The sequence below is a fragment of the Aphanomyces astaci genome, assembly GCF_000520075.1.
Source record: "Aphanomyces astaci strain APO3 unplaced genomic scaffold supercont1.31, whole genome shotgun sequence".
NCBI classification, from domain to species: domain Eukaryota; phylum Oomycota; class Saprolegniomycetes; order Saprolegniales; family Verrucalvaceae; genus Aphanomyces; species Aphanomyces astaci.
The window spans coordinates 70,497-82,050 of NW_009798294.1; the positions used below are offsets into that span (position 1 = coordinate 70,497).

At 50.3% G+C, this 11,554-nt stretch overlaps 5 protein-coding genes across 5 annotated transcripts; 1 reads left to right on the plus strand and 4 right to left on the minus strand.

The window, feature by feature from the left end:
* Positions 1-842: 842 nt before the first annotated feature.
* H257_10930 (hypothetical protein) lies at positions 843-1,494 on the minus strand. The gene has a single exon (XM_009837695.1). The coding sequence runs from the start codon at positions 1,398-1,400 to the stop codon at positions 1,008-1,010; it is 393 nt and encodes a 130-aa protein (XP_009835997.1). The 5' UTR covers positions 1,401-1,494; the 3' UTR covers positions 843-1,007.
* Positions 1,495-1,947: 453 nt separating this feature from the next.
* H257_10931 (hypothetical protein) lies at positions 1,948-3,721 on the minus strand (the record flags this gene model as incomplete). The annotated part of the gene is made up of 2 exons (XM_009837696.1): positions 1,948-2,147; positions 3,526-3,721. 2 exons carry the CDS (start codon positions 3,719-3,721, stop codon positions 1,948-1,950), a joined length of 396 nt encoding a protein of 131 aa, XP_009835998.1.
* Positions 3,722-5,082: 1,361 nt separating this feature from the next.
* On the minus strand, positions 5,083-5,864 carry H257_10932 (hypothetical protein). The gene has a single exon (XM_009837697.1). It carries the CDS (start codon positions 5,646-5,648, stop codon positions 5,112-5,114), a length of 537 nt encoding a protein of 178 aa, XP_009835999.1. The 5' UTR covers positions 5,649-5,864; the 3' UTR covers positions 5,083-5,111.
* Positions 5,865-7,592: 1,728 nt separating this feature from the next.
* H257_10933 (hypothetical protein) lies at positions 7,593-9,400 on the plus strand. The gene has a single exon (XM_009837698.1). It carries the CDS (start codon positions 7,623-7,625, stop codon positions 9,276-9,278), a length of 1,656 nt encoding a protein of 551 aa, XP_009836000.1. The 5' UTR covers positions 7,593-7,622; the 3' UTR covers positions 9,279-9,400.
* Positions 9,401-9,754: 354 nt separating this feature from the next.
* On the minus strand, positions 9,755-10,691 carry H257_10934 (hypothetical protein). Its single transcript, XM_009837699.1, has one exon. It carries the CDS (start codon positions 10,680-10,682, stop codon positions 9,774-9,776), a length of 909 nt encoding a protein of 302 aa, XP_009836001.1. The 5' UTR covers positions 10,683-10,691; the 3' UTR covers positions 9,755-9,773.
* Positions 10,692-11,554: the final 863 nt, after the last annotated feature.

Consider the following 11,554-nt stretch of genomic DNA (forward strand, 5'->3'; position numbering starts at 1 on the left):
ACACGAGTGTAATTTACTGTGAATTGGATGGATGATATCCATTCAACGATTTGATCGTGTCTTGATGTGACCCATTTCGTTTCCACGGGTGGCTGGTCGTGACCACGACATTTTTGACGCGCATGAGTGAATGTACGTACGTACGATGTTGTGTCAACAAATCCATAATTAGATTGCCTGGATCTTTTATGACTACCCGAGGAGGATTTTTGTGGCCGTCGTCAACTGAAGAGGGTGTATCATCTGTATACAGTACACTACATAAGTACTAAATACTACTAACTTATGAATAGGCATAATAAATACTATTAATACGAACATTACTGTTAGTGTCAGCTTCATCAGTCGATCTCCCTGGACTTTTTTGTTCGGTCGTACTCCCTAAATGAGATAGGCCCAACCTTTGACCTTCCAAAGGCTGCAGTTCCAGGACGATTTGACTTCAGATATGGTGGCGTTCGTAATTGCAGAAGGGCCGATTTCTAGTGTGAGCCAGGCGACGAACACTATTATTCATGTGCCACTCAGGCACTTCAAATACATATAGTACGCCCCCCCTCGTTTTCCCCCGCCGCGTAAACTGTGAATTGTACTACGTGTCTTGCATATTTCCGGCACGAGGGGGGTTTCTAGCAGGGGGGATCCATTCACGGGTTTGATAATCATGGGGTTGTTTCAGTCTGGATTCTAGGTGAAGTACACAGGTTTGATAATCCACTTTACGTATATACAACACAACCAAAACGTCGTCCCACTATACCTTTACAAAGTAAGAGTGTCGTCAATACTTAGTGCCGAAACTCAACAAACGAGGGACAAATCGTTGCGTCGATTTCATATATCTTGCACTACTGGGTGCTTTGGCCTTATACGTGAACAACGTGTTTTATCTTGTTCGGCTACCGGTACTATTTGGGAACTCTACTTGATCCTCCCCGTTGACAAATCCGACATGAAAAACGTCTATCTGGTACTCGTTTGACAATACAATACATTTTCAAGGGAATCTACACCAACGTGGCCGCCGCGGCGACGATGACAGCGCCGGTGGAGAGGACAGTGACGGCGAGGCCACTGCTCTTCACCGTTGTGGCAGGGGCGGTGGTAGCTGCCTTCCCCACTAAGCTGCACGCTGCGCCGGCCTGGGAGACAGAGTTCCCCGCGGCATCCGTGCACTTGAGGGAGGAGAATGACGAGAAGAAAGTTTGGCAGGCTGGGAACTGGCACATCTTGACGATGTCAGCAGGCGTGGCCGAGCCTTGGAGGGTGGTGGGGGTTACGCCGGAGGCAGCCGAGCAAGCGATGATGCCGGTGGCGAGGGGCAGGAAGTCCGCTTCCGTGCACACGGCGGCGGACGCGATCGCGGGGAGGGCAAGTGCCAAGAAGAATGTGCGGACCATGGTGGTTATTGTATGTTGGAGAAGGCGAAAGGCAAAGTGACAGCAAAGCGACAACCACTAGTGCTAGTCGATTTTCTGTCACAAACAATGGGACTCGGCCGTGTGCAACGAGTACGGATTTGGGTGGCATTTGAGCCAATCAAGTTCGTTTGACGGAAAACAATCACAGCGGCACCGTTGCCGGGTTGTAAATGAGGTCGCTGATGTGGAAGAACGAGCACCTTTCACACAACGACAGATGATCCGGATGAGCATCCTTCGAGGCATGACGACGTTGTACCGGTATGAATACCCTACCGGTAGGCCCATGCAGGCCTGAATTGTCTGGTCAAGGAATGACAAAGATTGATGCTGACACCGTCGGCCCCCTTATGCAATACTTACAGTAAGTTACCGGTAGTAATGTGGCCGACCACTCAAATGGGCCGAATAGGTACAGTACTGTACTGTAGTCTTATGTATACAAGCTCGCTTTTATACGGATAACCAACCTTTTGACGATATATGTGGAACGATAGGGATGTACGTCGAGGTTGAGCGCATAGAATCACTTCTTGTCCTTGTCGGTCGACACCCCCAATTGCCCCAGCCCAATGAAGCGAGTGACCCGCTGCGTGGCGCGGTGGGTCGTCACGAATGGCAGGCGCTGGTAAAACAGTTTACTAACGTTAGTAGGCGTGGCTGCGACGTGGTTGCAACCTCCACGCAGAGATCCGTCGGCCGTAATGGAGGGAATCCCTAGGCGCCCTATTTTCCCTAATATGGGGTAGGGCAGCAAAAAAACAATTTCCCTTATGGAGGGGTCATGCTTGATTGGCTACCATACTTAGGGCAATTCTCATCATTTTTTTCATCAGGGTCCGAAGCAAATAAAACGTAGAAACTCTACAATTCGTCGAATTCCAGTCGCTTTCACTTCTGACTTGCATGTATCGCCAAATCTTGTACTACGTACTAGTCGATTCTGCCATGCTTCCCTCAACTAATGCGCCAATGTTTTGTATGTGAATTTCTTCTTTAAGTAGTAACAACAGGAACCGCCGCAGGTCGTGGACGTTGGTGATGTCGCCGTTGCTTTCTTGAAACAACGTGAGAGAAGTTGTTAGAGGACACAATATTGCATGAAAACCAAGCCGAGACAGTTTATTGGCTATTAACGACTTCGCCTTTTAAATAGAAAATGTTTTTAACCAATCAGAAAAAATAATTCAGATTGACCAATGGGTGGTGATGAGAATCCCTAGGGGCCAAAAAGAATAGCCCTAAGTAGGGCAGAATTCTTGAGCAGGGCCCTAGGGAGGGAATATTTCGCCTTTACGGCCCTGGAAATGGAAATATTTCGCAGCCTCGCCGCCATTTTCCCTACTACGCTACCGATCTCTGCCTCCACGGCTTCGGCAATGCTCTATGAAACATAGTCAAGGACTGGACATGTGTGTACAGTATCTGGAGGCCACCTCGTTGGAGTGACACCTCGTTGGAGTGACGATGACATTTTCTCCACAGATTACCGAAATCTGTCCAATGGTCGAATCAGTGAAAGGGGAGGGTTCTGACTCGACCCTAACAGGCTTCCTGGTGTCGATGCCAAGGACCTGAGGAAACCTGGGACTGAACCAGCGACCATCGGTATGTTCTTGTCCTACTTAGGTCAGCTTTAAAGTGATCTATAAGTCCCAACTGAGCCAAAAGAAATGGTCAATCTGGACATGAGATTGTACTACGAGAATGAGTACTCTCGACTGAATCTACATGTCATGTAAGGATTAATACTACATATACTGTATATATCGTGTACTAGTATATCATTAGGGAGGTTGTTAAAAACTACCGTAGTACCGTTGAGGGCAGTCGGTTGTTATCAGCATGCGCTGAGCAGTCGTCCTAGCGCTGCGACAGATTTGAAACATCTCGGGGTCGAAATGTAACGCGCAGACATGACATACAAGTTGGTCGAGGTTGAGCTCGGGCGCTCCCCACGTCCTCCCACGAATACGCATACAATCGAGATTGTTGACACACATCAATAGCAAAGAGGTTGATTAAATATTTATATACAATGTGACAGCCAAGGTACTACCAGGTAGCAGGGGGAATCGCAATCGTCCACCGTACATACTATTACCTCCAGCGACATGGAGGTACCGCACGCGCCCGAGGTAGGCGACATATGGGGGGTGGCCTACAGCGAGTGAATGCGCCGCGTGATTGACGTAAACCGCGTGGGGGCACATAGGGTCTCGGCGGCTAGCAGTCAGAGACCGGTGGCCGACTTGGTTTCGTCGTTCGGCAAAGGCTGGCGGGTCCATCTGCTTGGCCATAACGTTGATGCTTCTGTTCCATAGGGATTGCGGATCGAACGTACGCAGGACTTCAAGCTGCTCCGACTTTCGTGGCGGCAACTCGGAAGGCGTCGTGGACGACCTGCTCTTGTGCGTTTCTCGCGTCGACTTTCTTGGACTGCGCGAACGTGATGCATTCGCAGAGCGCATTGGCAGCACAGTCGCCGATTCGTCTCTGCTTTGCGTGGATGCGGACTGCGGAGACGTGAGATAGAAGGCGTCGATCAACAGCCGGCGAACGGGTCTCACCTGTGCATGTTGAATGTGTTGTTACGGCCTTTCTGCCCAATACTGTACCTGGGTAGCGAATGAGCAATACATGGATTCTTTTCTGTCCAATGAGCAAATTAGCAAGCCATTACTGCTTACTACTTCTAAGTATTATAGTACTCGCACAGTCGTAGCGCTTGACACTCCGGCTGCCGGGGTGGTCGTTGGGCCGATGTGGCCGCGACGACACTGGGGCGACGATCGCGCCAGCAGTGGCGATGGGAAATGAACTGCTGGTCGCATTCATACGCTTGAGAGTGCTCAGAGCCGTGAAGAAATCTTGGCAAGCGGAATATTGGTACAGCTCGGCAAGGCTTGCAGAGTCTTGATGTTATCCCTACTCTTGGCCTGAGGCCGTGGAGCAGGCCACCACACCACTGGGCGTAGTGGTCAAGAACTCTGTATCGGTGCAAGGCAGTACGGTGCTCGAAGCGGCATAGAGGACACAACCATGAATCGACCTAGCCAACGAAACTATGAGATGCCAGTGTAAACCAACGTCCTTTGGAAGGAAAGATTGAAATGGAGATTGCAATTATATATCGCTTCAGCGACGTACGGGCAAGTGTAACTGCCACGGTACCATTGAAACTGCAAGTACAGTTGGCCTTGACGGTTACTCCGGCGTACATACACCAGTCCAACCCTAATCATGGCTATAAGTCCAGCGTTACAAGAAGTCCTGTAACGTTGCAGTGAACACAGTGCAATGCGCAATCACGAGGATCCATAGTCGTACGTTCGATATTGAGGGCAAGTCGAGCTGCACCAAGCGTGAGTTTGGCTGTCGTACTGACACATTCGGGGGAAGGGGGTACGAATGCCTTTGGGGAGTGAGCATCGACACTACTTTCTTGAATGAGTCTTGTTATTGTCAAATTGACCAACACTACGGATCCATCAATCTCACTTTACGCGATTGTACTGTACTGCTAGTAAATACTCCAGTATGTTCTGAACAAGTTACGCATGGTTGTGGGACGTTCGCTCTTCATACAACCTAGTCCACCTCACCCTCTGTCAAACGAGTGTAATAGAAGTCCAATTGGCATATCCAGCTAAGATGTAATCGTGGTGGGCCTCATATACTAAATTTGTACTAGTATACATTAACCCATGCCCATAGCTGCATGATCATTGCTGCCAAAGCTACATGTATGCAAAGACCCGTCTGAATGGCGCTCGACTGACCAGGGGGCGGTGCCGACGACGATGCCGACGACGTGGTTCCGGGGGGGGGCACGTACGAGTTGCAGATTGTCGCTGCCAAACTCACTGGGATGTCTGCTTCGGTGCAATCAAGGGCTCCAAGGTCGGAAAACAGAGATTTGCACACTGCAAACTGGCACATGGACACGGCTTGCGTGAGGTTGATGGAGGTTGCTTCGAAGTTGGTTCCAGATGCCGTGGAGCAGCCTCGGGCTTGGAGCTCAAGCGGCGCGTAATCGATATCTGTGCAATTACTCAACGCCCCGTCGATTTTGGTGGTCGTCATCGCCGCAACAATAGCACACGCCATACGCATGACCTTCATGGCTTGTCCAAATGGCAATGGCATCCAGAACACTCCATTCCTGTGCAAACTGTATATTATGCAGGAGAACTCATGAACATTCAGATGAGCCGTTGCAAGCATCGCAAGAACTGCCCACGATCAGTCGGTGAGATTACTTCGCTCGTTTTTTCATCAAGATTCTCGATGCTTATTCTCGAGATTGTGATGAGATCGGGTATGGATGGCTAACTCTTCGTGGAGCGTCTGCACCTTGTGCTGCGGGCAGTCCATGTGTTGATGCACCAATTTGCTTTGCTTGATGGTCATGGAGAAGGAATTTGAGTAATATTGGAGAGGGAATGGAAGATTGATTAGCTTGCCCTGTCGATCGAGGATTTTTGTTGTGTCCAAGAGGCACTTCAACTTCAACGTGCAATACTCCCACGCCAGATGGCGTGCAATCTGGTGCGGGTGTCTAGTATTACTAGTGTGCGTAATTCCCTTAAAACGGCCTTTTCAACCATGAGAGGCGACGACAGGCGGGGGCCGGTGGACCCCGTCAACGCCACTTTCAGCTTTCAAAACGGGTATTCCATGGTGTAATACCGGCCGCGACGGCGAGATGCTGAATGTAGGCCGCGTCATAACTCGGATTGGAATCAATATACTTTAATAAGGTAAAAAGCGGCGAAGTTGCCTTTGCCATCGCGGTAATGTAGCTCGCTTCACGGGTGGTAAGTTAGAACGTGGGGTTTCGTATTCGAGCGTCCATTTCACCACAATATTAGGAGGTTACAGCTGTCACTCCAGCATACTAGTTGGTGCATTCATTGTTTGTTCCTTATAGGGCCGCACGTGGTAAACCCGTCGAGGTTGTCATTGGCCGAAACCACAAGCGAGACAAGCCAGCAACGTGCCGATTTCCAAGGAGTGGGCCTCGCGTTCCAGATTCTCATCCGATTGCGCCATTACGTACTGGACTTGGATCGTCACGTTATATTACTATTAATACAGTAACTCGTGTTCAATTATTTTATTAACGTTTTTTTAGTCGGAAATATTTATACATTCGACTACTATTACAGACAACGAGGGAATTTAAGGCTCATCGAAGTTCTGTGTGTAGCGCAAATTTCACGATATGACTGGATAGCGTAGTTCGAAATTCGAAACATATTATAAAAATTCACCAATAGAAATTTAAGTATTTCGTGATTTGCTGCTGATTGGCTGAAAAAAGTGTGTGACACTCAAAACTTCGATGAGCCTTAAATTCCCTCGTTGTCTGAATAGTATTAATAACGTTACCGTACCTGTAACGTAGTACTACAGTACTACTTAGTATACTGTAGCCTGTCCATCAACTGCTATGTACTAGTACAGCAAGCATCCATCTGGCAATTCAATATGCTGTTGGAGGGGTCGCGTGGGGTCGTAGCCGGCGTGTTGTTCCTGGCAGTCCAAAGTTATGCGGTCGCAGTTTGGCGGGGAGTACAATGCAGGGGCAAAGTATGGAAGAGTGGTTTCTTCGATAACTTACCAATTTCAAAGGAATGTGGGGGAAGTTCCTTGAAGTTGGGTATTTGTCTGCGATTGAGTAACAAACCTCGCTGTGTCGTCAGTGTGATCATGCCCCATCGTTGAAGCTAAGTGTTGATATTTCATTCCATTTGTACTAGTGAACACACGACTGTTCCACGTCTGAAGCTTGGGATGTTATAATGATACCCCCGAAGTTCAGGCATTTAACAGCGCAACAAAAAAAGTAGCGTGGGGCAAGCCACCTCGCAACCCTGTCTCGTGACGAAATAGTAGCTACTACTAGTAACCCTGGCCACCTGGTCAGCTGGTTCAAGCCAATTGCCAAACGGCAACCCCTTGTTTCACCGCGGCCAGTAATTCAAAACATATGCAAGCCACCAATCATTTTTACCGATTATTCCATTCAACATCATCTCGTGGCATATATCATATATAAAGAAGCATACAATTTCAAAAACAAAAGTCTTAGCTCCAACTTCAAGCCCACGTGCACCTTCCATTTCCTCGCTCGAAACGACATGAGCATGGATTCGAACCGCTCAGTTTCGAATTTGCCCCGTCGATATCAACAGCATGTCGTCGATCGTGCAATGCCTTGCCCGCCACTGGACGTCCAATCCGCCCGTGAAGACTGTCGAGCAGATCGAAGCCGAGAGGTACTTGTTCTGCGTGCCATGGTTCGGCAACCGGTACTTTACGTCCAAGCTGGTCAAGTTTAACCGGTGGTACCTCTTCGTCGCGTCCTTCTTGTGTCAATTCTGCTGCGGGTCGCTGTATTCGTGGTCTATCTACAACACCCCCATCGACACGTACATTTACAAGAACGCCACGGCCGGGAACGCCGTGTACACGTTCTACATTGCATGCGGACTCTTGGGCTCCACGGCGGCCCTGCTCGGTCCGTGGCTCGAACGCAACGGCCCTCGCGCCGGCATGTCCCTCGGGTCGTCGTGCTTTCTCATCGGGTACATCATTGCCGCCATCTCGCTCGCCAACGAATCCATGGTCGGCGTGTACCTTGGGTACGGCCTCGTGTCTGGGTTTGGGCTCGGCATCAACTACATTTCCCCGGTGTCAGCGCTGCAAAAGTGGTTCCCCGACATGCGCGGGACCGCCGCGGGGTTTGCCGTCGGTGGCTTTGGCGCTGGCTCCATCGTGTGGGGCAAAGTGTACTTGCCGGCCATCAAAGCGTTCGGGCTGCCCGGGTCGTTCTTGTTTCTGGGCATCGTCATGTCGTCGGTCATGTTCTTCTGCGCGCTGTGCATGCGGACGCCTCCCCCGGGCTTCAACGTCGGCGGCATCAACATCCACGGCGTCGTGCACGTCGAAGGCGAAGACGACCACTTGATCGAACAAGCCGACCAAGTTGATGGCAAGGAAATCAAAAGCATTCAATCGCCCGGTGTGACCAAAGACAACATCACCGAGTACGAAGCCGTCAACGACGACGGGGGCCGCGACGTCCACGAAGCCCACGCCAAGCACCAGGACGGGTACAAGAACGTCAAGAACATGAGCATGATCAGCTGCCTCCTCTCGGCCGACTTTTTCTTCATGTACTTCATGTTGTTCGGGAATATTGTGTTTGGGCTTGTCGTGCTCTCCCGCCTTGCACCCATGGCCACGGGGGTATTCGGGCAGACTGACGACGAAGGCGCGACCGTCGTCTCGATCAACGGCGCGTTCAACTGCTGCGGTCGTCTGTTCGTGCCCATGTTGTCCGACCTGCTCGTGCGCCTCTTTCACTTGAACCCGCCGTTCGCGCGGAAGTGCATCTTTTTCACGACCCTTGTCACGCAAATGGTCATTCTCATCACGTTGCCCACGATCATGCGCAACAAGAACTACGACCTGTTCCGGTTCGAGATCTGGCTGCTCACGCTCTGCTACGGCGGCGGCTTCGGCACCATCCCCGCCTTCCTCACCGACATGTTTGGCGCGTACAACATTGGCGCGCTCCACGGATTCATCTTGACCGCGTGGTCCATCGCGGGCGTCGGCGGCGGCCTCGGCTTCACCTTCAACTTCAACCACTTGTACAAGGTCGATAAGATCCCGCTCGTCGAAGCGTACATCCAAAACATTCACTGGATCGTCGCCACGACCATCGTCGGTGTTGTGGCTCTCTTTGGCGTGCGCACGAACCCCGTGGACCGCTTCGCGCCCGGCTACCAGTTCAGCATCTGCGGCAAGCCCATCCTTCGCATTGGCCAGAACAAGGCGACCTAACGTGAGATGATGGATGTCTTTTTCATATGTATTAATAATACCAAACTTCGTTGAGAAAATATAAGGATTTTTGGTGGGGAGAATTATTGTAAAATTAATTGACAATTAAATACAGAAACCAGCAAATTGCAAGGCTGTATTTAATGTTACTGTAGTAACGTATGTTTTTGTACACAAATATAATGATTATTTCTCGAATTGACAATTAAGCGAACAAAAACAACTCTGTCGTTCGTTCGCAAGCAACGTCGACGGCATCATGTCCGACACTTTCGAAGGAAGACGACGGCCATTTGCACGGACACAACGCTACAAATACTTCAGCATTTGTCCAATTTAACCCCGAAAAAATATAGTGTCGTACTACATGGTTGGGTACTAACTACTACTTCGACGTACTTTATATGGCCAGTAATGTTAAGTGTCGACGAAAGATGTCGCCCACAAGCGAGACAACAGGTACAAATGCATGTCGTTTTGTGTGGAAAGTTCGTGTTACAAGGGTGATGGCCAGGTTAACGTGACGAGAATGGGCTGGTGCAAACTCGGGATGTACTGAGGATCGTGCAAGAAGTGCGCATGTTGGGCCATCACAGCCGCGTCAAAGTCGATGTCCACGACCACAGTAAAGTGCTCTTGTGCCAGCGCCACGAATCGCTCCAGTGACCCACCGCGGGACGGCTGGAGGAGGTAAATAACACCCGTACGCGGTCGAGTGACTTGGCATAATGTGTGCACCAAATCCACGTGAAACGATTCGAAGAACAAGCAGTCGCTTGCAATCACGACGTCGAACGGGTCCGCCGCTACTGGCAGCATGGCTCGACTCCACGCCAGGAGTTCCGCGGTCACCGAGTGCGCCCGGAGGTGGCCCTGCGCAATGTTTGCTTCCACATTGAGTCGAAGGTTCTCCACACACGAAGCATTGCCATCGGTCACGACGACGTGGGAGATTGAGGTGGCGGGCAATTGACATGCCAACGCAAGGCCTGCGACGCCACACATGCCAGCGCCAAGCTCGAGGACGCGCCTGGGAGGTGCAGTGTCGGGAAACTTGTCGATGAGAACGCGCCACAGCAGGTCTTCGCATGGCCACGTGCGGATATTTCCTGTGTTGTCCACTGATTGCACTGCAAGTTCGTGGACAGATATGGTGCATTGCTCTTTGCGGGCGTGTAGCGACAGGTGGTGCGGTGGACGAGGCAGCGGGTACCGCCGCCACTCGTAGTCGCGATGAAATGGCGGCCGGTCGGAGAGGAGCGTTGATGCCACGGGATAGAACGAGAACATGGACATCGCCGACGGAGGGTGTGGGTCTGTGGTTGAGTTCTCGACGTGCTTTCGAATGGCAGAGCGAAGCCGCGCCCATCTCGTTTTCGCTTGCCGCACGGTGTTGTCGGTCATTTGACTTCAAAATAAAGTGCTCACATACTACAGTACACCGGTACCCTAAGGGGAAAAATTGCATAAGAGCATCTGCACCGTGTGGTACCAGCAGTTCTCAGGTCCCAATAATTTTATTGGGCGATTTACTGGAATTCCAAAAAAATCGTTCGCACCAGTACCAATAGCCAGTAAAAAAGTTACTGGACTCCACTACTCCAACAAATATTCCAGTAAATTTGTTGGAATTTTTGTTGGAGTACTGGACTCCAGTAACTCAACTGACCAATCATATTCATCTACGACTCCATCGATTCGTGGCTTTGTTTCCCATTCCAAGCAAAAAAGCAATGAAGGAACGCTCCCGGAACTTCACCCCACATGAGCAGGTGCAGCTGTGTCACGCATGGCTGAGTGCCTCCCTCATCCTATCGTCGGAAACGATCAAACTGCAAGTCATTTCTACACCCGAGTAGCTGCAGCCTACAACAGTAGTCCTGAATGCACACAGAGGTATAGTGCATGATAAGCTAATTTGCTACTGGTATATGAATGCAAGGGTAACATTTGCAATACTGTACTATAGAACTGGTGATGGTCTCTACATTCATTCACGGGAGAGATACAATCAACAAACAAGTTGCTGCATTCGCGTCGGCGGTCAAACTATCGACATCGATCGTTCGCTCTGGATACAACACCGAGCAGTACATGGCCGACGCGCATGAGTATTTCAAAGCCCAAAAGTGAAACAAGAAGCAAACACCATTTAAATTGGTTCATTGCTGGGACATCCTCAAGGACCAGCCGAAATGGCAGCGTTCATCCAATGTTGCTAGTGATGGACCTGGGGTGGCCGCGGTACCAGCGAGTGTTTTAACAACACCCAGTGC